At 32.0% G+C, this 26,562-nt stretch overlaps 4 protein-coding genes and 1 long non-coding RNA gene across 7 annotated transcripts; 4 read left to right on the top strand and 1 right to left on the bottom strand.

Moving 5' to 3' along the window:
• The first annotated feature begins 268 nt into the window (after window positions 1–268).
• LOC101211698 (protein CONSERVED IN THE GREEN LINEAGE AND DIATOMS 27, chloroplastic) lies at window positions 269–4,871 on the top strand. Of its 2 annotated transcripts, none has more exons than XM_011651015.2 (7): window positions 269–793; window positions 2,662–2,814; window positions 2,908–2,985; window positions 3,465–3,560; window positions 3,988–4,023; window positions 4,126–4,313; window positions 4,399–4,871. In XM_011651015.2, exons 1-7 carry the CDS (start codon window positions 569–571, stop codon window positions 4,421–4,423), a joined length of 801 nt encoding a protein of 266 aa, XP_011649317.1. In that variant the 5' UTR covers window positions 269–568; the 3' UTR covers window positions 4,424–4,871. The 2 variants fall into 2 exon arrangements, with proteins under 2 accessions (XP_011649317.1, XP_004149699.1); XM_004149651.3 differs by having other exon boundaries at window positions 275–793; window positions 4,394–4,871.
• Window positions 4,872–7,390: 2,519 nt separating this feature from the next.
• LOC101214997 (homeobox protein 6) lies at window positions 7,391–9,520 on the top strand. Its single transcript, XM_011651014.2, has 2 exons — window positions 7,391–8,001; window positions 8,857–9,520. The coding sequence occupies exons 1-2, from the start codon at window positions 7,577–7,579 to the stop codon at window positions 9,362–9,364; spliced, it is 933 nt and encodes a 310-aa protein (XP_011649316.1). The 5' UTR covers window positions 7,391–7,576; the 3' UTR covers window positions 9,365–9,520.
• Window positions 9,521–15,586: 6,066 nt separating this feature from the next.
• On the top strand, window positions 15,587–18,035 carry LOC101211935 (probable esterase KAI2). The gene is made up of 2 exons (XM_004149652.3): window positions 15,587–16,045; window positions 17,410–18,035. Exons 1-2 carry the CDS (start codon window positions 15,678–15,680, stop codon window positions 17,852–17,854), a joined length of 813 nt encoding a protein of 270 aa, XP_004149700.1. The 5' UTR covers window positions 15,587–15,677; the 3' UTR covers window positions 17,855–18,035.
• Window positions 18,036–18,955: 920 nt separating this feature from the next.
• On the bottom strand, window positions 18,956–20,772 carry LOC101212177 (glucan endo-1,3-beta-glucosidase 12). 2 transcript variants are annotated; one of them, XM_031881426.1, is made up of 3 exons: window positions 20,435–20,772; window positions 19,276–20,349; window positions 18,956–19,182 (listed from the first exon to the last, which is right to left on the bottom strand). In XM_031881426.1, the coding sequence occupies exons 1-3, from the start codon at window positions 20,517–20,519 to the stop codon at window positions 19,151–19,153; spliced, it is 1,191 nt and encodes a 396-aa protein (XP_031737286.1). In that variant the 5' UTR covers window positions 20,520–20,772; the 3' UTR covers window positions 18,956–19,150. The 2 variants fall into 2 exon arrangements, with proteins under 2 accessions (XP_031737286.1, XP_004149701.2); XM_004149653.3 differs by having other exon boundaries at window positions 19,276–20,355; window positions 20,435–20,771.
• Window positions 20,773–22,557: 1,785 nt separating this feature from the next.
• Window positions 22,558–25,980, top strand: LOC116402020. The gene is made up of 3 exons (XR_004214376.1): window positions 22,558–23,379; window positions 23,822–24,073; window positions 25,327–25,980. It is a non-coding gene; the product is annotated as an uncharacterized LOC116402020 (long non-coding RNA).
• The last annotated feature ends 582 nt before the right edge of the window (window positions 25,981–26,562 follow it).

Here is a 26,562-nt window from a genome sequence, read left to right on the forward strand (position 1 = left end):
AGTTTTGAATATGTTACAAGTTTAATTTTGTTACGTGACTTTGAAAATTCTTCTCGAAGTTTTAACTTAGGTGAATACTAAAATCGACCAAACTAGACCAAATGACAAAACCGTTAGTTCGATTTGTTTTAAAATGAGAAGAACTTAAAATTAACCAAATTGAATCGAAGCAATATTATTATTGTAAAATTGAAAATTGAGTCAAGACAAACCGGAACCCAACCAAACCAAACCGAAATCCTAAACCATAGACGAAAGGGTCGAACAAAGGCGCATGAAAGGGTCAAGTCGCTGCGGCGAGGCTGAAGAAAGACGCAGGCAGCCGCGTGCAAAGGGGCAGCATCCACACGCTGAACAAACAAACCCAAAACCCCAATTCGCAGCCACAAAAATCAAAGAACAAAACCCAAATCCTCCAATCCAAAAGCAATTGGGGATTATCCGATGAAAGGCTCAAAACAATCCACGCATCGACAAATCTTTTTCCAAAACCCCAAATTCTCCAACGGGTCGCTCCCATTTTTCTTCTCCGATAACCTCACTGTAATTGGAGAACACTCTCAAGTAGATGCTTCGCCTTAATCTCTACTGCACTAGTTGCTGCTCTCTGATTCGCGATAATAAAAATGTAACGACCTCTTTTCGATTTCAATTAAGGCCAAATCGGAGGCTGAATCCACGGGTTTTGGCCAAAGCCTTGAAGGATGATCAGACTGACGGCGGCGGTGGCAGATTTTCCGGCCAGAAATGGGACCCTGGCTTGGAAATTGAAGTCCCCTTTGAACAACGCCCGGTATCGAATACCCTTTCTATAATTTATTCATCATTCAATTTTATGCTTTTTCTCTTGCATATATTCAATATTCTTTTACAAATTTTGGAGATATTAAACATTGTTTTAAACTCCTAAACATTTCTCTTGATAAAAAATTGGAGTAGGGGAAGAGTGAGCTAAGAAGCATGTATATGAGACACGGATACAGTACAAGCCATTTTTTTAAATTTAGACACTAAGGGGACGTTTATTTTGATGTATTTCACACGTAAAATTTATTAGTATTATCATACATATTTTTTCAGCCTACCCAACAAGTATTCTATATATATATATCTAACATACTTGTTGATCTAATAAGCGATTGATACATGTCCATCAACAAAAGATTCGACAAGTGTCAAGACTAGTCGAAGTTGAAATGTCACTCCTTGTTAGAGAGTGAACAACTAAAAGTAGACTAGGTTATCTTTGGTAATTAAGTTAATAATATTCAAATCTTGATAAAGTAGTTTCATTTTTATATAATGGGTAGTTGCAAGTCTAGGCTAATTGGAAATAAATACTACAAATATAACAGTTAAAGCAATCGATTAGCGACTTGTTTATTGTGATCTAGCATAAGCATGACTATCCATTCTGTTATCAATTAAAATAATGGACATTATTAAAGCATATAAGTGATGAATGGCTTTTAAAAAGAGTACTATATTTTAACATTTATAGTTTTTTAATAGCAAACTGCATATATACTATTATAGTTTAGCGACATCTATCTGCTCTTTTTTATTCTTAAAATCAGGCTAAGATCTAGGAAATTGTTTGTAAAAGTTGAAATCCTCAAAATGAAAAAAAGTGGATTCAAAACTACAAGACAAGATGTCTCACAATCATGATGAAGAAAATTTGTTTAATGTATAATTGGCAGAATGCGGTAGTGTTACATTTGCATGAGACTAATCTTTAAAAATATAGTTTTCATCTAATTCCAATAATTGTAGTAGGAAAAAATAGACTTTTGCTCTCTAAGGTTTGATTTAAGTTGCATAGGGTTATTGAGTTTTTGAACTCAACAATTTTACCCCTGAGGTTTGCTTTCGGTAGCACCTTCAGTCCCTCTATCAGGGTTTCCGTTAATTTCTAACAAAAAAGATGATGTGTATTTTTTATTTAAAAAATATTTTTTTTTATTTTTTAATGATTAAAATCAAAGAAAACATGTTGATATATTTTCTTTTCCTCTTTTCTCCATCTTCTTCTTTTCTTCCTTCCTCTCGTGGTCTGTTGTCTGCAAACCTATTGTTGAGTTTGAGAGCTCACCGACCCAAATGCAACCTAAACCAAACTTCAAGGATAAAAAATGTAATTTTCAAATGAAAAAAGTTGAATTACAATATACAATTTTGATCCATGGATTTTAAGTATAGTTATAAATTTGGTCTCAATAGCTTTGAATTTTCAATTTCAAAGTAATCGTTTTACTTTTGATTTAGTTTCAATTTGATCCCATAGTGATAAAATTTCCAATTTGGTCTTATGTAAATTTAGTTAAGTCTCATAAGTCATCCCTAAATTGTGTGTTGCCTAGTTGAAAAATCCGCCTATTTCCTTCCCTCTTTACTCTTTCCTAAATCTAAGTCTTAATATAACCCAAATTTGTCATGTAAAAAAATTTAGGTTAATGTTATAATGACAAGGACAATTGTAAAGTTTTACTGAACTAGAACAACTAAATTGAAAATTATAAATCATAGACATCAAATAGAAACTTTGGCCAAATCATACAAATCAATTTGAAAGTAAGTCTAAATCTTGGAACATTTAAAATCTAAGGAACCAAATGCAATCCTATTGAATTATGATGCACAATATGTGTGGGAGTGCAGGTGAATGAATACTCATCTCTAAAAGACTCGACATTATATTCATGGGGGGAGCTTGGAGCAGCGCCTTTCTTCCTTCGCCTTGGAGGGCTTTGGCTAGGAAGCTTCATAGTGTTAGGAATCCCTGTTGCGGCCGCAAGCTTCAATCCTTCGCGGGTACCTTACAAACTAATAGTACTGAATTTGAAAAAAGCTCGTAATTTAGCGACCCAGCTTTAATTTCTGTGCTTACACTTTTGTTTGTTTAAGGAACCTTTGCGATTTGTGCTTGCTGCTGGAATTGGAACTCTTCTCCTCGTTTCCTTGATTGTCTTGAGAATATATCTGGCAAGTTTCTTCAATATCCATTATTATAGTTCTGGTTTAGGTTAAGTCATATGAATTGAACTGGCAATGGCAGTGGAAGTTAAGGGTATTATGTACAAAAGATTAAGGGTGTGTTTAGCTTTGATTTTTAAGTGTTTTACTTGAAAAATAAGTCATTTAGCTAATTTTGACATATTGAGCTGACTCAAAATGTCTTTTTAAAAAATGCTGCAAATATGCCTGGCCTATCTGCATTGGCTTTGAGATTTAGTGGTAGTTTAACAAAATGTTAGAATGAAAGATTGTAAGTTCGAGCTTTTTGCAATTCATTTCCTTATCCCTTTATACTGTAATCCATTTGTTGGGGTAGGGGCTTCTCTTAATTTTCAAGCTTAAGTAAAGGAAAGAATTAAACGTATGATAGCTTAGTAGCTTAAACTTTGAAAAGGTTTGAGAAGTATTAGTAGTTTTAAGCATAGATGATGGTATTGTGGTTTCAGGGTTGGAGTTATGTGGGAGATAGGCTGTTGTCAGCAGTAATACCTTACGAAGAGAGTGGTTGGTATGATGGCCAAATGTGGGTCAAACCACCCGAGGTAAATTCTTACCATACTTTTATTTTCTTCTCTCAACTTATCATCATGTTTAAACCCGTTTGAATAGCTGTAATCTTACTTTTTGAGGGAATTGATAGGTATGTTAATTGAGATATTATAAGGATATATTAACAATTAGTTAGAGAGTTTGTTAGGTTTGCTGATTTTAAATAGAGTGAGTATCGAGTAGAGAAAGGCGAAGGTAGACAATTAATTCTTTGGAGTGTGAATTAGGGCTTGAGAGTACTCTCAAGATTGAGAGGTTGACGAGGGTCCACATACCGCGAACACTTGATTTATCTTTCGTTATCGTTTGTCTTTCAATATATATGATGTCATCAGAATATACAAAATCTGTATGTATAATTAACCATAGTTTTGTTGGTAATGATAATTTAATCTTCTCAAGTTCTCATGTTGGTTGTAGGTTCTGGCTCGAGATAGATTGTTAGGATCTTACAAGGTATTTATCCATTACCAACTTAATACATCTTAGAGAAAACTTATTCTAATACAAAATACTATTTATTTATCTAAAACTTCAAGGAAAAAACAAAAACTGCAGGTTAAACCAGTGATCAACATGCTCAAACAAACTTTAGTTGGAACAGGGATTGTTCTTGTCTCAGGTGTATTATTTTTCATATTTGCTACACCAGTAGAGGATTTTCTTCAAACCACATTTTCGTCAAACCAAAGCTTACCATCCAGCATTAATCCAGATTCAAACATCAACAAAAAATACAATTTAAGGTAAATGGCATGACAATATCGATTGAGAGGGGTTCTTTCCATATGTTTTTCTTTGTAATTTAGAGTTTATATGTCTTTAGAAAAGACCAGTTGCTTCGGTTACCAGTTGAGGTCCTGGCCGACGATGAGCTTGCTGCGGCAGCGGCCGAGGCAGCCGACGGAAGACCGGTTTACTGTAGGGATCGGTTTTACCGAGCATTAGCTGGGGGACAATACTGCAAATGGGAGGACTTGATCAAGTAAATACAAAGCTGGGGAAGTAATGTTGACAAAAACAACTTTGGTTTCTGTTCCAAGTAAGATCACAATCCTCCTGAAGTGTTCCATTCTACATAGTTTGCCAATTAATTGTAAGTCCTATTTTTCATTAGAATGTTCATAAGTTTTGGTTGTTATATAAGTTGATGGAAAGAGAAGTACTATTGAAGAAGTGAGCTTTGGTTTACCGTAAGCTGAATAGAATAGAAGGTTGATATACATACAATACATAAAGTGCATTTTCTTTTAAAATTTTTCATATCATATAGATAAACATCATAACTTTGGTAAATTTAAGTATTACATTGAGTGAGAATGAGTAACAAAGGACGATGGATTGTTTTGGTAAATTTGTAAGCAGTTGACGTTATCAAAAGGTGATGATTCATTAAAATTTCAAACATGCCCAAATTCTTACAAAAACTCTAATATCACTCAACTTTTAAAAAATTCTCCATTTCACATTATTTATTTATCAATATTTTCTTTTGAGATATTTTCACACATCAAATTAAGTCTCAAGTTTCAAGTTTACATTAAATTTTGAATTATTTTCAACTATTTGTATTGTTCACAGTACCATTTGTAATATATATATATATATATGTCTCACCAATCCATGATGTCAAACACTAACAAGAACAGATATTTATAGAACAAAAAGGATTTGAGGTAATATAGTTTTGTTATATTTTATAATTATTTTTACTAATTTTGTAGTTCACAATCATTTGAAAATTTAGTAAAAGAAAATTTATAATTTAAACAAACCATATATGGGAATTTAAGTATGTGTCCTATTCTATGGATGGTTTTCTTCCCTAATTTATTGGAAAACATTAGGACTCAACTTTTCCACACAAATTCTATCTTATCATAATAAATGTCAAATCAATGAGATATTTGTCATCTCTTGAACCTTTTGTTTTTAGGATAATAATTGTTTTAAGGAAGATTGTGTTGTCATTTATAGATAAACCGTGATAAACTACTACTTGTATCTTTCAATGCATAGGTAGAAATCTATTTGCTATATTTATAAATTTTTTGTTAATTTTGCTAGATTTGAGTTGATACAACCCTGTAATTAATGGGGTGTTTGGGGACATGACTAAGTTATTATAGTTTGATTAGAATAATTTATGTCTAGAGTGTAGATAATTTTAGTTTGAATTATAAGTGTGTTTGGTGTGTAGACTATTTTAGTTTGGTAAGAAAATAGTAAACACCGTAGGAAAGAATTAAAAAAATAACAAATGTCAAATAATAAAAATTGTAGCAAATAATAAATACTATAGAAAATTTGGAGTTTTGAAATAGTGTTTACAGTAACTAATTAGAAACTTTTAAATAACATTTACTATAGCAAGAGGTGGTTGTTATAGTCTTAGATAATCTTTGCCATAAACTATCCTTAAGTATTGATTAATTAATATTTTTAAAGAAGTTTAAATGTAGAAAAATCTATCAATATATGATTCTATCACCAATAGACTTCTAGTAGTGATAAATTTCTATCAACGATCTAGCCTATCATTGTATTACTACTATACTCCAAAAACTAGATTTAAATTTTGCTACATCTACAATTTTTTTTTTTTACATTTTGCTATATCATTTCGTTCGTAATAGAAAAAGAAAAGATAGCATAGAGATCGATAAATGCAACATGAGTTGCACCTTAACATTACCTCAAACTTAGATAACAACAAACTTATTAAACTCTAAAATTTTGTGAAAAGATGATCAATAGATAGTAATGCAAACAATATCTAAGCACAATAAATCATGAGTTTCCATCAATTCAATCTAATTTGAATCTCTAATTACTTTCATTGTAATGCAAACAATATCTAAGCACAATAAGATCTAATAACAAAATAAAAAATAAAAATCCCAATTTATTTTTAACATTCGTTTGATGATTAGTCCCACCAAAAGAATGAAAGTTGAGCCATTGAAAACAACCTTCTTGGTTGTCCAATTAGAAGCCATATGACCTTTACACAAACCCAACCCTCTATATAATAATATATATACACTTCCTTTTTCAGCATTCAATGATCAATTGAACCACAACCACATAACAAAGTTTATAATGAAAAGCAAAGTGTGCAACCAATCCTTTTCTCTTTTGCCATAACTATACAAACCCTTTAATCATGTTAGAGAGCACCAAAAAACTGAAATTGCTTTTCCTTACCTTCATGCTCCACTCTTCTCTTCATCCCCTTTTCATCTAAACCCTACCTCTATCCTCGAAATCTTGTTTCAAATAATTGAATTTTGGCAATTGACTCGTTAAAAGTCTATTCAAACACCTTATGTTTCGCTTATGATCGACTTAAAGTCGAAATATGACCACTGATATATGGCTCAACACCTAACCTAAGCTCATATACAAACTTGTGTCCAATAAATCAAACCTAAAAGTTGGCCACAAAACCAATTCATTCAATTCAAGTCTAAATAGTGACTTAGGAATACAAAGATATGATTAAGCATTTTTCATTTAATTAATTTTTAATTGTGTCCAAAAATAAAAAACATTGCTCCAAAATATTATTTAATATATAAATCACCACTAAACCCTACAAGAATTAGTATTATTATCATCATCTCTTAGTTTATCAAAGTCTAAATCATTCACTAAAAGTAAAACTATATTTAAAAAGAAAATCTAAAAACCATACAAATTCTTTTTTGAACATTTGATCAAAATATATATATATATATATATATATCTTTTTATCAATAATGCTAAAATAATCCATATAGGCTTTGATATGACCCTTCATGTAACCTTTAGGCAAACTTATTCATAGATTCTCTCTCTCTCTCACTCTCTCATCATACTTTAGTTTTCCTTTATCTTTCTCTCTCTCACACACCCAATATCCTCTTTTTTCTCATTCACACAAACACATATATAAATCTCAACCCCTTCCTCTGTTTTTTTCCAAAGAGAAAAGAAAAGATCAGAGTGAAAGTTTGCAAGTGAGGTAATGAAGATAATAGGAAGAAGAAGCTGCCATGGAGATGAAAGATGTGAAGAAGAAGATAAAGAAGAGACCCAAATTGATGATGATGATGATGAAGAAGAAGAAGAAGAAGAAGAAGCATTGTCTCTGTGTGATCTTCCTGTGAAAGAAAAGCAGCAGCCAACGAGATCGGTATCGACCACGGTCGTCGAAACTGATCAAGACTTTGATTTCAACCACTGGCGGCCGCCACCGTCTCCTATGTTGACAGCGGATGACTTGTTCTTTCAAGGACATATGCTCCCTCTACGTCTCTCATTCAGCTCTGAAAATTCCCAGAATAATAATGGAAATTTATGGTGTAGATCGGAGTCTATGGATGGTAATAATATGTTGAGGTTTAGAAATGAAAGCACTAGTAGCAGTAGCAGTAGAAGCCATTATTCAAGGTACGTACTTTAACCTTTCATCAAACTCATCAAATTATTTATATTAATACACTCTTTTATGGCCAACTTGTGAAAATTATTGCCTTAAATTAGGCCGGTAAATTGCAATTATTACCTCCAACTTTCATGAAAAAAAAAAAAAAAAAAGAGTATTCACCTAATTGTTGAAATTGAACCGTTGCATAGAATTGAAAGTTTAAAGGTGTTTGTAATTTGGTATTTGTTAATAAAAATTGTTAGTAAGTAATTAGAATTTGGTTATGTTAGAGTTTAATTTGTTAAACTTTCTAAATAATCAATATGCATGTCTTTTAGAAAAAAAAAATATTTTGACAAATAATACTAAAATTTTAACAAATTTAATTAGATAAATTTGAATGATGTATTAGAGGTTAAATTCTAACTTTTTTATAATAGGATCGTTTTAATGGAAGTTTTTATTGTTAATGTTACTTTTCATAGATTTTTATCATGCATTCATTAATCGATCATTTCTTCAAACTTTTGTTTTTATCTCTAATTAAACGGTTAGAAACGACGATATTTCAAAATATTGCAAAAAAGAAAAAAAAGACCTTTAATGAAGTAGACGGCCATCTAAGTGATCAATCGTAAATTTATAGTTTTTTTTCTTTTCAAAAAGTTAATTTTTTTCTTATTTGTAGTTCACGAAGATAGACTACGATTGATGTAGAAAAACTTGTAGATAGTCCAAACGTGGAGATTTGAAATTTTTTATATCAAATTAAAGAATAATACAAATGGATGTTATGTGAAGAAGTAACAAATTTAGAAAAATTGTAGCAATTTTTGTTTAGAAAAAATATTGATGTGAACTTGTTTATGTTGTTGCAGGTCATCAAGTCTAAGTAACAATTCCATTTCCATTCCAACAAACTCAAAGCCAAGACCTTCAAACAACAACGTTTTCCACTCTCACCCAAGTCCAACCCCCCAAATCAGATCCTTCTCAACATCCAGCCACCGGAGCCGGAGTTCCTCTCGATGGGAGTTTTTCCGACTCGGACTTCTCCGAACGCCAGGAATGGAGCTTCACGATCTCAAAACTCGCACCACTACCACAACGACGACAACGACAACGACATCGACGGCGCATAAAACAACCGCATCAATTCTGGGTGTGGTGAGCTGCAAAAGATCAGTTGAGACAGTACCAACGACGACAGGATCGAAGAATAGAATAAGAAGGGAAAACGTTTTGGAAAACAATAAAAAGAATAACGATGATAATAAAGTTGAAATTAGGGAAAAGGAAAAGGAAAAGGAAAGAAGAGTGTCACATCGTCGAACATTTGAATGGCTAAAGCAGCTCTCGCATGCAACCTTTGGAGAAGAACAATGATAATAAATTGAGCCGTTACGTTTAATTTTGACTTAACTAACAATTTTCCTCTCCCTCATGCATGCCTTTCTCTGCTACTTTAATCATTTAAATTCCCACTTACTAATTTCGCTTTTCTCTTCCTTTTTAATTCATTGAGACTAATTGATCGATGTAGATTTGAGCTAAGTTCAACATTTTTCTTTTATTAAAGTACGGTTTGACATACACAACATTTTATGGTTAATTAAGTTGTATTATAGAGGAGATATGTCGTCCGAAAAGATAATTTGATGGTATCTTACCTACGGTAGAGAGACTTCTTAAGACTTAGTAATATCGTGTTACTATAGAGAGCGATATATCAAGTCATTCCAACTATCTATCACCAACGTTATTTCATGACTAAAATCTAACAAGGATAAAAGAAAACCCACAAAAGAGTTTGAAATCAATAATAATGAATGGAAACGACATACACAGATGTAATGGTTTATGTTTAAAATAGATTTTACTTATGGTGGGGGGATGATGATTAGGTTGACTTGGGAATTAGAAAATGATTGAGACTTTGAGTTTGTGGTGAGAGAGGAAAAGGAAAAGTATATACAATATTATGGGAAATTTTAGAAAAAGAGGAAAGTATGAGTTAAGTGGTGAGGTGGGATTTCATGATGAAGAAGGTGTGACATTTAATTTTCTTTCGTTGGTATTATTGTTTTGCTATGAAAGTGGGATTTTTATTCAAAATAATCGTGAACTCTCACGAGGCCTAAACTACAAGTTATTATTATTTTCACACCGACAAAAAGTAAAAGCTGATATGATCGATGAACAAAAGAAAATACAGAAAGGTAGAATTTTTGTTCAAAGTTAAATGCCACAAAAACTCACCTTTTTTCATCAATATATATGGACAAACAGACAACAATTTACAGTATATGTCTCTCTTTGGACCATCAAATTTCTTTTCACAAACTTCTCTCTTTTTTCAATTTACCCATCTAATTAAACATCTCTTTTACTAACTCTACCATATTTATGTTCTTCATTTCAACTAATTTAGATAATAAGAGATTTAAATGTGTTAGGAAAGACAGATGTTATTAAATTCAACCTAAAAAAGAGAAAGTTGTATTACTGTAAAGTTGGGTAGTTTCTATTGCTTTTATTTTTTCTTTCTGTTTCCTTTAATTTATTGTTTATGTAATATTCTTTGTATATTATTGTGAACCTGTGAGTTAGAAAAAATTATGACTTGTGAAAGAAAGTGTGAGAGCATCTATATTTTAAGCTTTAGTTACCCTAAAGATGAATGGATTTGTCGTGAAGAGTGACAACTAATGAAAGGTGTATGAAAATAATAGTTAGGAGAGATGTAAGCTCAAATGTATATGATATATATATGTGTGTGTGTGTGTGTGTGTAGAGAGGTATATGTTTGGCCAAAAGAGCACTTTAGAGGCTATTTTGGTTGGAAGTAGGTTTAGTGGGTGAAGAATTATTTGGAGGTGTTCATATGATCAAAGAAAGGAAGAGAATATATAGGGACATGGGGAGCAATATGAACATATATGTAAAGATGGACATTTAGATCACTAAATGGAATCAAATCTAGTTATGATGTTGATTTGTTTGTCTGCTACCAGTAATTATGGGAATGAATTTTCTTCTAAACAAGATAAAAAATGATGGAAGAATTATTAATAAACGTTAACATGTTTTTAGTTCTTAATTTACATTTAATGAATGCATGGTTTAATTAAATTAGTATTTAGATTGATTAACAAGAAGCTGATCTTTTAAGTATATATTATCTATTTCAGCATTGAAAATCGAGAGTGTTCTCCTGTTCATATTATCTAAACCAACTACGTTAAAACCTTTTTATTTATATATATTTATAATGTTGGAATGTCTTGAATTTGTTATCTGACGCTAGAAACAGAACACACAATTAAAGTACGCACAGATTGCTCTCACTTGTTTACTACAACCCTAAAGTTTAGAGAAGTGCTTTATACAAACTTTTTAACCCTAATGGCACCTTCTCGTATTTTGAAGACCCTTTTAAATCTTCAAATGAAATATACGTGGAGTGTGATGAATATATATATATATATATATAAAAGTTAAGATGGTCCACAGGGGCAGTTGAAGGATAAAAAAGAAGAAGAAAGAATCCAAAATATTCCAAATTCAAAATGCAAATAGACAAAATTGGAGAAAACAGGTTTGAATAGGTAGAAAGATTCCCAATAATGTGTAGAAGAATACTTCAAATTTTGTACTCAAAATAATGAGTCAAGTTGATGATGAAACATAGAGACTTTTATCCATTGGGTTTGGCCCAAAATGAGAACAATTGGACCATTGCTCACAATCTCTCTCTCAACTAAACCATGGGGTTATATTGTAAATAGATAGAATGTGATTTTTTTTCCATATTTGTTTTTTTCTTTTTCTTCGTTTTGTTATATTTGAAAATAAATTTTCTTGATAGGTATAGAGTTTCTTGATGGACAAAGACCAACAAAAGATCGTGGGCAAGATTCATCAACAAAAATGATATTTTGATGGCAATTAATAGTTTTGGATTTATGATAAGATTATGGAAAGACCAACGAAGAAAAATGATATCTTGATGAGTATTGTCCATAAAAAAAATCCCAAGAACCACGAAATTCAAGCTTTCATTAACGGGTTCAAATCAAAACACGATATTCATCAATAATATTCTTAATTTTTTTTTTTCTTTAACGAAGGAATGAAAAAAGATGAGTTGGAAGAAAATAATTAAAACTCGGAAGTAATATAATTAAACGGTTATTAGGTATGGTTGAATTAAAGAAGAAAAGAATAAGTAATGGTTAAAGTGGTTGGAGGGGTAGCAACTCATTAATGACTTGGCCACGTGGTTGCCGTCTGGTGGTTGGATGAAATGTGACTCTCCATCTCCATCTCCATCCCCATCTCTTTCTCTATCTCTATCTCTTTCCCTATTTATTAAAAGGTCGGTATCCTAATTCCTACATTTCACTACTCACCTCTCCTTTCTTTCTTTACTAAATCTCTACCCTTAATATCCATTTAAATATCTTCTCCTTCTTGTACTCCCTATTTTCTAAACCTAATTTCATTATATATTTCCATTTCTTTACTCTACCTTCTCCCCTACTTTTATTTTATTGTTTAGTCTTAGTCGGTAACTGTACTTGTAATCGTAATACTGGTCGAGATAGCTAATGATAATGGTAAAATTTGTACATGAAGTCATTCAAGAGTGTTGGAGAGAAAAAAATATGTTGTGTTTGTTGATTTTAGATTTAGTTGTGTACATATCTCATATGATTAGTGGACTTACGAAAATAACAACAAATATAATTAAATGAAGCCAATTTCTTTGTTAGTTAACGTAGATGATTAAAAACAACAAATATGGTTGTAACTGTAACGCTCTGAGTTTAGGAGGGAGACATGAATGAACTAATATCACATCTAAATAAGAGAGATCCTAATGACATGAAAGTATGGTTAAAAAAGGCTTGAAAATAATTTTAAAAAATTACTATCTATACTAACAAGGTGCATCTTTCTTTACGGTTGCTTGATCATAGGAACCCCAAAGTTAAGCGTGCTTAGCTCGAAACAATTATATGTTAGGTGACCTTCTGTGAATTTTTCTAGGATGCATATAAGTGATGATAAAACATTCTAAAAGAATTCATGTTGGTTTGTGGGGACGACTTTCATTTTAATAAGTCGTTAAGACAAGTAAGAATGATGTTGGTAGGTCTGTTAGGGATCCTAGGCGTGGGGTGTTACGGTAATTCAATCATATAGTGAATATCAATCGTCCTTCGTTACAACAAGGGATGAATTTCATTTTTCATCGTTGAAGCAAGCATAGAAAATGAAAGAATGAGATTTGTTTGATGATGTTTACAATAAAGAAACAAGTTGTAAGCATATAATTAGGAACAATATATTTTTTTTATTGCATAATATATACTAACAATCTTAATACCAATAATATCTTCTACTGATTTCATTTTCTTTCATTTGATCACTTTGTTTTACTCTTTCAATCTTTTGTAATATTCGTTTTTGTTTCCATTAGGTAATCAAATCTTACTCAATCATAATAAAAATCAATTACAATTCATCACCACTACCATAAAATTGATTTGTTTCCAAGTTGTTAAATGGAGTATTAAACATGATTAGAAATTCATTAGCATTGTTTATTTTCATATTAATTTGTAATGAAATTGCTATAAAGAGTTTTTATATTTGTAGTTAATTTAATACAAAATAAAGACAAAAACGCCAACTCTAATATTCTAAATAGGGTCTAACAAAAATCACGAACAAAAGAAAATTACTTAACTTTTTAAAATATGGATATGGATCTTGAGTAGTGATTTTGGATCTGGATCTAGATATCACTTTTCTCTAACGAGAGATTACAGGATGTAATTACGAATTAAGAACTGGGGACCATGGTCGTTTTTTTTTTTTTTTTTTTTTTGCAAAGTGTGATACACAAAATCAATCGTATCAAGATAGTTCCGACATATTTTTATTCCCATTGATTGATTAAACTTTCATGAGTTTAAACACATGACTTTATGTCTTTTTTCTTAGAAAAAAAAAAGAGTAAAAGTCTTTGGTACAAATAAGAATCAAACGAGGAAATAATATTAATGGTCGAGTATTCTACTATTTCTAATGTTTGTGTTGGAAATATTCATGTTCCTATAGGTACTCGACCCTAATCGGGGCAAATATTTCTTATTTAAGGGAAGTGAGGAGAGGGTCTCGTAAGAGATGAGGATGCATTTGAGGACCCAACTACATTACGATTCTTTTTAATTTATTGTTACGACAGTTTGTTACAAATAGATATAGTAAAAAGAATAAGAATATTTACTAAATATCATCCGATTTGAAATTTTGGTGAAGATGAAAAATGGAATGTGTTATTATTGGATTGTTGATGGTTATATTATTCTACCTCACAACCACACTCATAGTGATTTATGAGTTCATGATGTGCTATTTAGTTGGTTCTTCCTGCCTTGGTTTCATTACCCATTTCTATTGAGAATATATTCACCCAATCAGTTTGGTTTTCAGTACTAAAGGTTTCTTTCTTTTTTCTTTTTGAGTTCTATAATAACAATAAAAAAAATTAAGAAAGAGTTAAAAACATCCCAATTAATTTGGTTGAATATATTAATAAAATATTGATTTTGATAGATATTTTTTAGAAAAAAAGTATAGAAACAAATAGTCAAAAACGAATATTAGGATAGTAACATCTTAAAGCTTCATGGACTCAAAAAATTTAATATTTTTTAGTACAACAATTATGAAAACGAGGATTAAACATTTCACATCTTAAAAGGAAGGTTACACCAATTATAATATATGTATTATAGGTTAGGAGTGTTCAAGAAATAGTTGAAAACCAAACTGATTGACAAACCAAACAACAACCGAATTGAAATCGAAAGCATGCGGTTCAATTCAGTTTGTGTTAAATTGAAACCGCTTCTTATGCGGTTTGATTCGATTAATTAGACATTAAATCGATTCTAAAACCGAACTGAACAACCTTATTTTAATATAACTTACTTTAGAGTAGACAGTATTGGAAGTGAAACTTGAATGACATAGAGAGATGAAGACCATCCTTGGACATGCAAACCCTTATTTTCATTCTAAAAGTCGGAAAATCATGTTTTTAATTCTTATATTGGTTTAAAATTTTGCATATTATAGACAGGTATTATACAAATTAATTTAATCTATGTTTATATTTTTGTACGATTTTTATTCATGCATAAGTGGCTCAGTTTCGATTTAGTTTTATTTATGCATAAGCTACTCAGTTTCGATTTGATTTACACAGATAAGCAGTTTAGTTCGATTTTAAATGAATTTTTTTTCACTGTCATTTTAATTTCAAGCTGAACTAAACCGAACCATGAACACTCTTAGTCAACGGAGGCTCGTCTCCTCAATTTTATGCTTACAGTACCACTATCATTAGCTAGTGAAGTTAGTCTTCTGCAGACCCCTTGCTTTTATATATATATATATATTTGATTAGATTATTGGATGGTAAATTAAGAATTATAAAAAGAGAATAAAAGTATATAAGGATTGATAAAGTAGAACGGGGAGCAGTGGATAGAAACCCGGACACAACGATATTATCTGTGTAATATAAATATGTGTGACTATGGAGATGCCTCGTCGTCCACCGGAATAAATAACAACCCATCAAGAAAACGCAAACGCAACAGTTTTTCTTCAAAATCAAAGCATGGGAATCGCGGAGGATGCTCAGAATGTGAAGGTAATAGGGGCCGGACAGCAGATTGTGGTTCTAGGGCATGGATTCGGAACAGATCAATCGGTGTGGAAACACCTAATTCCACATCTACTTGATGATTACAAGGTAATTTTGTACGATAACATGGGTGCCGGAACTACTAATCCTGATTATTTCGATTTCGAGCGGTACAGAACTCTTGAAGGCTTTGCTTATGATCTTCTCGCCATTTTGGAAGAACTTCATGTTGATTCCTGTGTGTTTCTTGGTCACTCTGTTTCCGCCATGATCGGCGCCCTTGCTTCCATTACTCGCCCTGATCTCTTCCAGAAGATTATTATGCTCTCACCTTCCCCAAGGTACTTTCATTCCCCCCCTCCCCCCTGCCTCCCTACTGCCGGTATGGAATTTTTTGGTTTAATTATTGTTTTTTTATATAAATTTTTTGTGGTTAAGATGATGTGTAAACGTAGGAATAAATCATGACGTATGCGTTTTTTTAATTTTTAATTCATTATTGATAATTAAATTTAATTTATTTGCCTTCCAACTAAAATTTATTATTAATGTAATTTTTTGTATTCCATTATTATTTTGTTAAATCCATATAGTTGCAATTGCAAATGTCACTTTTTTTTAATTCAATTAGGTTTGATAATTATTTGCGTTTTTTTTTTCATTTTTTAAATTAAGCTTAAACTATATTTTCATCGGTTTCTTTTTAAACGGAAGAAATGGACGAATCATTCACACTAAAATAAATTAAAATATTTACAAGCTATAGCAAAATTTTAGTTTCTATCATTGATAGCCTTCAATCACTGTAGCATATCAATGACTATCAGTGATAACTATAGCTTATTTTTATCAAATTTGTTATTTTTAAAAATTTTCCTATTTTTATTATTTATTCCTAAATTTTTTAAATTTTATTTTGTTTTTTTTTTTTAATTTGGTAAGAATTCAAATGTTTGAATTTGAATTACAAAATTAAAATATAGCATACATCAATATGTGTTTAACTCGACTTATATTATCAACTTCAAAATCAAATGTTCAAATCTTTTACCTTTATAAAAAAAATATATGTATGTTTGAAAGCTATTTATGATTTTACGTATTCTTTGTTCGGAGTTTGAAAGCTATTTATGATTTTACATAATGGGAGGTAACTTATTTTAATGTGAATAAAATAAGAAAAAGACACAAGTTTGAGAGGACTGTGTTTGAGATTTTAATAAAAACAAAGAGGGTGTAAGGTAATCTTTATGGAAATAATTATCTAATAGTTTTACCTTTTAGTATAGAAAAAGAATTTTGAAATGATAGTAAAATCTTTGACATTTGTAGAAATAATTTTTTTATTTTTGTTTGTATGTGGTGGAAAGTTGTAAAGTTTGACCAACATTTCAATAATTCTTTAGAAAAGAATGTGTTTTCTTTTCAAAAAGTGCAAATAACTTTTTATAAAGCTTTATTATTATAAATCACGACTAAATTAGGGAAGAAAATGTTTCAATTGGCTTTTTTAAAACCAGAGTTTGGGACTTACTATGATACGAAAATTTGAGGCCATGAATTTGTTGTTATAATTTGTGATTATTATTGTCTCATTTTATAATATGAAGTTCGTGTATGGTGTGCAAACTTTTTTTTAAATAGTAACTCATTCGACCGAAATTTTAAAATTCAATTCCTTTATAAATACTTATATTTTTCACAGGTATTTAAACGATGAAAACTACTTTGGAGGCTTTGAGCAAGAAGATCTAGAGCAGTTATTCCAAGCAATGCAGTCAAATTACAAGGCTTGGTGCTCTGGTTTTGCCCCGCTAGCTGTTGGTGGCGACATGGACTCTGTTGCAGTTCAAGAGTTTAGTCGAACTCTATTCAACATGCGTCCAGACATAGCGTTGAGTGTGGCGCAGACCATCTTTCAAAGTGACATGAGAAACATACTTAGCTTCGTTACCGTCCCTTGTCACATCATCCAAAGTATGAAGGACATGGCGGTTCCAGTGGTCGTTTCAGAGTACCTCCACCGCAACCTCGGTGGCAACTCAATTGTTGAAGTCATGGAGTCAGACGGGCACTTGCCACAACTAAGCTCCCCTAATACCGTGATTCCGGTGCTTCTTAAGCATATTAAGTACGACATTGCAACCTAGTTTTGTTGTTACGAGTGTGTATATATATTATGTTTTTATTTTCTTTCATCCATGATTTGTTAGGAATGGATGTTTGGGAAACTTTACTCCATGTCGCTTCCTTCTTATGCCAATAACGTAATTGTGTTCGGGACTTCTCATTTTAGTTTTTGAAATTTGAGCCTATTTGATTTTCTATCCATTGTTTCATCGATAACATTGTTACAAATGCAATAATAAATTTAGAGGTAGAAAGAAAATTTCTATACACTTGAATTTTAAGTTGAAGTAATTACCAAATAAATGTCTTAAATACCATTAATGTAAAAAAATTAAATGGCTCCATAACCCCTCTTTTGTCCACGAATGAATTGTTTTTTCTTAAAAAATCATCTCAACAGAGTAAAATGCATACTTTATTCAAGTTCAACTCTTGTCGTCCATTGCAAATAGATTTTATTATATTTATACTTCTTTAAAGTGTTAATATACATTTAATTATTATTATTCTCTAAAAGTTCCACAATTTGCAATTACCTATCTATTATAAATTGTTTTAGAGTTTATATTTTATTTTTTTTAAGAAAATTAAAAAATTTGGAAGAACAATTTTCTAGGAGTTTGATGCAACAAAAACATAAGAAGTTGAAGATGATAAAGCATACAGAGGAAAAAAAAAAACCATAACACAGAATCCATGTCCAGTGTTGTATATATCAAATCAAGATAGCAATAATAGACATAAATTTTGAAAAACAAAAACAAAAAGCGAAATGGTTATTGAATATTTTGAAAGAAAAAAAATGTATGTTTCATTCTTAAAATTTCTCTAAATTTTAAAATATTATATTTTCGTCGTTTATTTTAATTCAAAATCTAAGCCTATATATATTAATAGAGTGATTTCAAAATAATTAGAATCACTTTTGGTATAAAATCATTTTAGAAAATACTTTAAATCATGCAAAATCATATCATCTTGAAGTGTGTGAGTAAAAATAAAATTGATTTAGAACCATCCATGTACAAGTCACGGGAAAATGCAATAACTAATTTAAAATCACACTCGGAAGGGCGAGTAGCATAAACAATAGATAGAAACTAAACTGAAAAAACGAGATATGAAAATGGTAATAAACACTTTTTACCATTAAATTAAAATGAAAACCAAAATTACCAAAACCTCTTTTAAGGCCAAAGTCACAAAGTCTCTTCAAAGTTGATATTATAAAGTATTATTGAAAGAAAGAAGATGAACATAACAAGAAGAAGAAGAAGAAGAAGAACAAACACTAAACGCCATTATCCCTAAAAAATTTAGCTTAGAACAAACCGGCAGTGATTAAAACCTGCAAAAAAGAAAACAAATCAACACAACAAAACCCAATTCAACATTGATTCATACTCAAAAGAAAAATTCATAAAATCAGACAAATTCTTACTTGGATCTGAGCTTATAATCATGGCAGTTCCTCCAAAGCTACAAGTTCCTCCACTTCTCTTGTTCTTCTGCCAGTAGCTATTGAAAGCGTACGACGCATGTGCCACCAAACTATCCGGATGAAAGCAGCTACCCTCTGCCGATATCTCCCGGCAGTCGGCGCCGCCGTCCCCACATGCGTAATCCATCGCCTGCTGAAGAATCTCCGCCGGAACGTTTGGTTTCGCCACGCACCACAGTTTTTGCACACCACCTGTTTGTGGAAATGGCGCACCGGCGTTTTGGTTTGGATTACATGGAGGTAGAGTAAATCCCATCGGCGGGCTTGCTGGTACCACGAACGGAGGCGATTCTGGAGCGGAGGCGAAGCTCCAATGTGGCGGAGATGCGATTTGGGACTCTGGTGGAAGTGGGGGTGTGGCGAGATCTGATGGCAGTGGTGGCTCTGATGTAAAGAAAGGTTCGTATTCTTTGAGTTCCATGAATGAAGAGAGCTTTCTATTAGTGGGGTTTCTTTGTTTTGAGACGCTGGTTAATAAATTCACCTTTTTTAGCTTTAGAAATCCAAATTTGTTCGTGTGGGTGGAGATGAAACTCTCTGTTTCGTGTAGAGAAATTACATTTTCAGGTAGTTTGAGACTCAATGTAGAGTTAGTACTTTGGATGAACTCAATCACAAGCTTAACCATATTCTGAATGGATTCCTCTTGAGAGTGGAAACAATCTTTTGGGAAGAGAGTAGAAACTTTGATTTGATTCTCCAAACCCCATCTAGTGAGGGAGTAAAACAAATTCTTCATAGACAGCAACACAATGTGTAAATTGTTAGTATCTAGATTCTTGTTGCTGCATAAAGAACTATTTCCCACAACAATGGTGGTGATTTTAGTGGAAGGGTAGTGAGCTAGAACAAAGGTTCTAAGCCAACTTTCCGCCATTAAAACACTGCTTGAAACTTCTGGAAGTTCAACATCAGTAACAGAAACAGCAACAGGGAGTTCAGAAGCAGACATTGCTGGAAAAACCCCTGAAGAAGCTATCTCATCCAGCTTCACAAATTGAATGGATTCTTGACCTGCAGCTGCCATGGCAGAACATTAATAAACCCACAAGACAGGAAGTAAAAAAATGTAAAGAGAGAGAGAGAGGGAGAAGCTTACTAGTAAGACCCAGAAGGAGGAAGAAGAAGAAGAAGAAGAAGAAGAGGAGGAAGAAGGGAGAGAAAAACTTCATCTTCTTCACCATTTTCTTCTCCGAAAAATGGAAAACAAAAAAAAAAAGAAAAAGAAAAGAAAAAGAAAAAGAAAGAAAGAAAAGGAAATTTGGGGAACTATGGAGAGGTTGTTGTTTAAGCAGTCCTGGCCATGTCCTCCATTGAAGGGTGTGGGAAAGCTTTATATATAGTGAGAGTAAAGAGAAAGCTTAATGAGAAAACCACTCGTCACTTCCAAATTACATGAAATGGCAAAATATATCCGTTGCTTGGGAATGGAGTTCTAAGGTGCCTCCTTGGAATTGGAATCCTAATTGGTGAAGTATTTTTAGAACTTTTACTTTTCAATGCAAATATTAAATTAGCTGAATTATAATGATGAAAGAATGTTATTTTCCTTCTTCCTTAAATGGGAATATTTGCAAAAACAAGAAATTCAAAGAAAAGCAACCTTAACTAATTGGTTTGTGTATATTGTAATTGGTAGATTGGTTTTGGCATTTAGTAATAACAGGATTCAAAATTACTCTATTCTTTCTGTTTGGAAATGAAAGCAATTGAGGGAAGTTTAAGATCATTTGTTTCGATTCATTCCATTATATATCATCCAGAATCTTATTGCTTAAATGTTATTTTGGCTTTTCAAAATGATGAAAATCATAAGTTACTCACTTGTTGGGTGATGATCAAGCCTTGCTGTTATGAGATTGTAAGGCTGTTGATTTTCTTCATTGGATTTCTCACTTTGTTGATAATGAGCAAAATTCTTTTATTTTTGGCTAAGTTTCTTGAATTTCAAAGAATTTTCTACAAATTAGACTTTGCTTCCATCATGGGAATTTTACCTTTTGCTTTCATGGATCATTGTTTTTGATTTATTATTCGAAGTGTTTTGTTTTTTTTAAAAAATAATTAGAGGAAAATTTTACCAAAAGTAATTTTAAAAAGTTTTAATGAAATAATGTAATTAGTTTTTTTATATAAAAAAAAATAAGAGTTTAAAAATATTATTTCTACCATTTTTTTTAATTTGAATCGCAAATCTCTTAATCGCTAACGGATGAGTTATGATCACTTTTGTTGCTAATAAAGTGATCAATCTTACTAACAGTTTATGATCATACGATAATAGTAAAGATATTTGTTTTAAAATTTCGTAAGTAAGAACTTCTGAACTTTTTTTTTGTTAGGTTAAGAGTACATCTTGAAAATTAGGGATGTTTTATATAATACCAAAATAAAATTTGTGACTCGAAGTTGTATTTATACATAAAAAAACAAAGAAATTTAAAAGATACACTATTTTCACCTTTGAAATTTAATAGGTATTGTTTATTATTTACATGATCATTTGTTATTTGGTTTATCACGAGTACACGATATCATTAGTGATACTCGAAACTGTTTTATATTTATGATTGTTTGATGCTCGTGTATTATGATGTCTATCATTCATTTATCATATCAAAAAAATTATAATTTTTTTTGTTTTTATCGACTTATTAGCAACATGTTTGAATTTGATTTTTTAATTAGTTCTTTAAAGTTTGGAATAGTAAAATAGAGTTGACTATCAAACTATTAGTATATATATATAATGAATATGATGTTTTTTTTTTTAATACTCAGATCCCAATTTCATAAGCTTAAATCAATTATAAAGTTTTAGAATAATGAAATATGTCATTTTAGAACTTTTAAGAATTATTTCTTTTATTAAAAAAAAAAAAGTGTTAGATTTTTTTTCTTTAGAATAAAAAAGAAGCATTTAATAACAATAATAATAATTTACACCATATTTTTTTATATAAAAAATCTAATTGCAATTAGAATGTTATGGATATTAATTTGCATTGAATTGAAAGTTGGGTGATAGAGTAAACAAGTTTTGATTTGATATGGAAAGTGTAAGATCTCCCAAAATGTCATTTCCCTGTAACGTTAGAGTAAAATCAACCGTAACAAAGATTGGGATAGAATCTTAAGGTTGAGGTGTATCAAAGACTTATCAATTGTAGCAATCCAAGAAGAAGCATTAGGTCTGCTGTTTTTGAGACTGAGGAGGGTTAGCAAAAGGGTCTATGTAAGGGGGAAGAGAAAGGTTGATAGGGTGGGAGAGAGATGTAGTGTTTCCTTCAATGAGTAGGTTAGAGGGTATGAAGGTAAAAGTAGAGAAGGAGAGAAAGAAAGGGCATTGGGAGGAGGGAGGAGGGAGGAGAGAGGAGAGAATAGGATGGGAAGTGTGAAGGCTGCACAACTTCTGATCACTCTTTATGTTCCCTATCTCTCTCTTCATACTCCATACCATCTTCCCCTTTTTGCCCCTATCAATATACATAAAGAGGAAAGGAAGACAGAGGAGATTTAGTTTGTTAATTAAAACCATAAAAAGAGGGGTTTGGTGGTGTGAATAGAGAGAGAATTGTAAGCACACAGTTGACTTACATTGACCCTTTTTTATTATCCTTTTGAGCAGAATTGGTAAGTTAAGTGGATGTTTATGGGGAAATTACCAAAAATAAGCCAAAAATGGAGGAATAAAAGATTTATGAGATTGATTTTTAAAAAGTTGATTTCTAGGACAAATTATGTGTGAATTGTCTAAATTACCCTTAATTCATTTTACCTTCCATTCCTTCTCCTCAACGCAGAAACAAAACGCAAAAAAAAAAAAAAAAAAAACACACACACACACATTCGCTTTCTTCTCCTTCTACTTCGGTGCATATCATCGCTTCTCGGATGTCGTTCGTCGCTCCTCCGGTGTGAACTAAAAGATCTGAACAAAGAGCCAAAGCTACACTTGTTACTTCTCTAAGGAAAAAACTAAACCCCCTAATCTTCTTCCTCCAAACTTTCCTCTGATTTTCGACTCAAATATTCAGCAATTTGGTGGGTAACTATTCTTTGTTTATTTCTGTTTTTCTTCCTTTTTAATACGTGAATTAGGGTTGAATCAAAAGATCGCTTACTGAGTCGAATCTTTGATGATGGCACACAGAGATCACGATGAATTAGTACATGATAGAAAAACATGTTTAAGATTTTGCCGAAATTTTAAATAGAGACCTAGGTAAGGATGGATTAGCTTAGGTGAAATTTTGTGATCATTTTATGATCGTTATAATGGTTACAATTTTACTTGTTTCCAATTCAGTCTCCTATTTTTTGAACTGAGTAAGAGGGAGTGGATGAATATTCAATGGTAGCATTAGAAATGTATTTGTTTCGAAAGCCCATATGATTTTTTTCCTTTTGGGTAGATTCTGTTTTGCAATCTGAACGGACTTTATATATAGGGTTGGTGCTTCATTGTGATTTCTTTTTTTTTCAGTTGCTGCTAAGATAATTTTGGTGGAAGAAAAGAGACGGATCAATGCCAAAGGGTTTGAAGAGTAAATATCAATCTACTTCTCATTAGGTTTTGAAGGAAAAAGAAAAGAATTGTGTTAATGACCTTGAAGGGATATTCACTAATCTTCAAAATGCAAGGAGAGTCGTACTACTGACATTGCACGTGTCTCTGTTTTACTTTCGACTTCAACTCCGGCGGACGCTTCTCCACTTCCATCCATTTCGATTTCAGGTTTGTTTTCACCGGACCTCTCCATTTCTTATCCACTCCTCTACGTTGGCAGTGTCGTATCCATCATTTCCTTTGCAATGTACTGTAATAATAGAAAAACCATACCTTGGAGTTTAGAACTTGAATTCGAACATATATTTGGTATCCCATATAAACTCTGCAAAGCTACCAGTACAATAGAATATCATAAGCTGCATTGTTGAAAGACCATTTCCTTTGCAATTTGTTGAAAGACATTATCATAAGCTGCATTGTTGTTCTCTACTTTGTTAATGTTTTTAGTGATGTAGTTCCAATAGAATACAATCTTTAGAATGCATGTTTAGCTAGTCTAGGTAGTCTACTAGGTGTTAAGGCTTTAGGGTTAGCAATTTTATTAGACTTAGCAACTTTGCCTTGAAGTTTTCCAGCATCTCGCACCTATCAGCACCTATCTCTCACCTTCCAAAATTTTGAGTAGAAGTCCCAAGATGAGAGTGTTAACCTTCCTAAACCGTTTAGAATGCATGTTTAGCTACTCTACTAGGTGTTAAGGCTTTAGGGTTAGCAATTTTATTAGACTTAGCAACTTTGCCTTGAAGTTTTCCAGCATCTCGCACCTATCAGCACCTATCTCTCACCTTCCAAAATTTTGAGTAGAAGTCCCAAGATGAGAGTGTTAACCTTCCTAAACCGTTTAGAATGCATGTTTAGCTACTCTACTAGGTGTTAAGGCTTTAGGGTTAGCAATTTTATTAGACTTAGCAACTTTGCCTTGAAGTTTTCCAGCATCTCGCACTTATCAGCACCTATCTCTCACCTTCCAAAATTTTGAGTAGAAGTCCCAAGATGAGAGTGTTAACCTTCCTAAACCGTTTAGAATGCATGTTTAGCTACTCTACTAGGTGTTAAGGCTTTAGGGTTAGCAATTTTATTAGACTTAACAACTTTGCCTTGAAGTTTTCCAGCATCTCGCACCTATCAGCACCTATCTCTCACCTTCCAAAATTTTGAGTAGAAGTCCCAAGATGAGAGTGTTAACCTTCCTAAACCGTTTAGAATGCATGTTTAGCTACTCTACTAGGTGTTAAGGCTTTAGGGTTAGCAATTTTATTAGACTTAGCAACTTTGCCTTGAAGTTTTCCAGCATCTCGCACCTATCAGCACCTATCTCTCACCTTCCAAAATTTTGAGTAGAAGTCCCAAGATGCTAGTGCATCCATGTTTAGTAAGTCTCTTATGCAATTATATTTAATTAGTTTTTTTTTATGCAGGTTTCAGTATGGCTTCGACATCAACTAACGGTCCCATGTACAAGATTGACCCTGCTCATCATTTTCAGTCTATAGTAAGTAGTTTATCACATTTAGTAAGCAGGTTGACTATGTTGTCGGATCAAAACAAGACTGTCAAGATCCTTGGGTGAATGTTGATTACATTTACTCTCCATTCAATATCCATGGCAATCATTGGATTCTATTATGCTTGGACTTGGTACGTTGTCAAGTTAAGGTATGGGATTCGCTTCCGTCGCTGACGAGTGCCGAAGATATGAGAAGCATATTAGAGCCAATTCAAGAGATGGTGCCAAATTTGCTCGATGCTACTGGATTCTTTGTTAGGAGAGGCGGATCATCAACACACAAGGAACCTTGGCCACTTGTCATTGTCGACTCCATTCCACTTCAACGCAACAATAGTGATTGTGGTGTATTTACAATTAAGTATTTCGAATATGAAGCTTCTGGTTTAGATGTAGCTACATTATGTCAAGAAAACATGTCATATTTTAGAAAACAATTGGCATTTCAATTATGGACCAACAATCCCATGTATTGACTTTTAGTTCCAACTTTTGAAGGAATTGTATATGTTCCAAACTATGTACATAAATAGTTTTATATAATGGAATGAATACCATTTTTGTTTTTTGGTATGCAATTTTTATTTCATTATCTTGGAAAATTGTAAAGTGTGCAGAACTTTTATATAATGTACAACAATGCAGGTGAGAGCAACATTTTCATGCTCTTAGAATTAGGAAGGCCAATTTATCCCACAATGTATGAAAATGGAGAGAGATGAGAGAAAAATGAAATATTCTTTTTGGAAGTGAGAAAATGGAGAAAATGGTTTTCAAAGGCCGGTGGGAGACCATGGGAAGAGCTTCAGAAAGAAATTTCAAGAAAACGAATTAAAGAATGGAAAAGGAAGAAAAAGGAAATTTCGTGAAAATGAGGGAAAATGGAACACTAGAGGGAGGGATGAGAGAAAAATGAAACATTTTTAGAAAGTGAAAAAACGGAGGGAGAAGGAGAAGAGAGGATTCATAAATTGATTTTAGGATATTTTTTAACTTGAGGGTAATATAGACTTTTTCCAACTAATTTGTCCTAAAAGTCATCTTTTTTAAAATTCATCTCAAAACTCTTTACATCCTTCCAAATTATCCTATTTTTGATAATTCCCCATGTTTATGGTAGAGAGAAGTAATAATGTATATGAAAAGG

The sequence above is a fragment of the Cucumis sativus genome, chromosome 2, assembly GCF_000004075.3.
Source record: "Cucumis sativus cultivar 9930 chromosome 2, Cucumber_9930_V3, whole genome shotgun sequence".
NCBI classification, from domain to species: domain Eukaryota; kingdom Viridiplantae; phylum Streptophyta; class Magnoliopsida; order Cucurbitales; family Cucurbitaceae; genus Cucumis; species Cucumis sativus.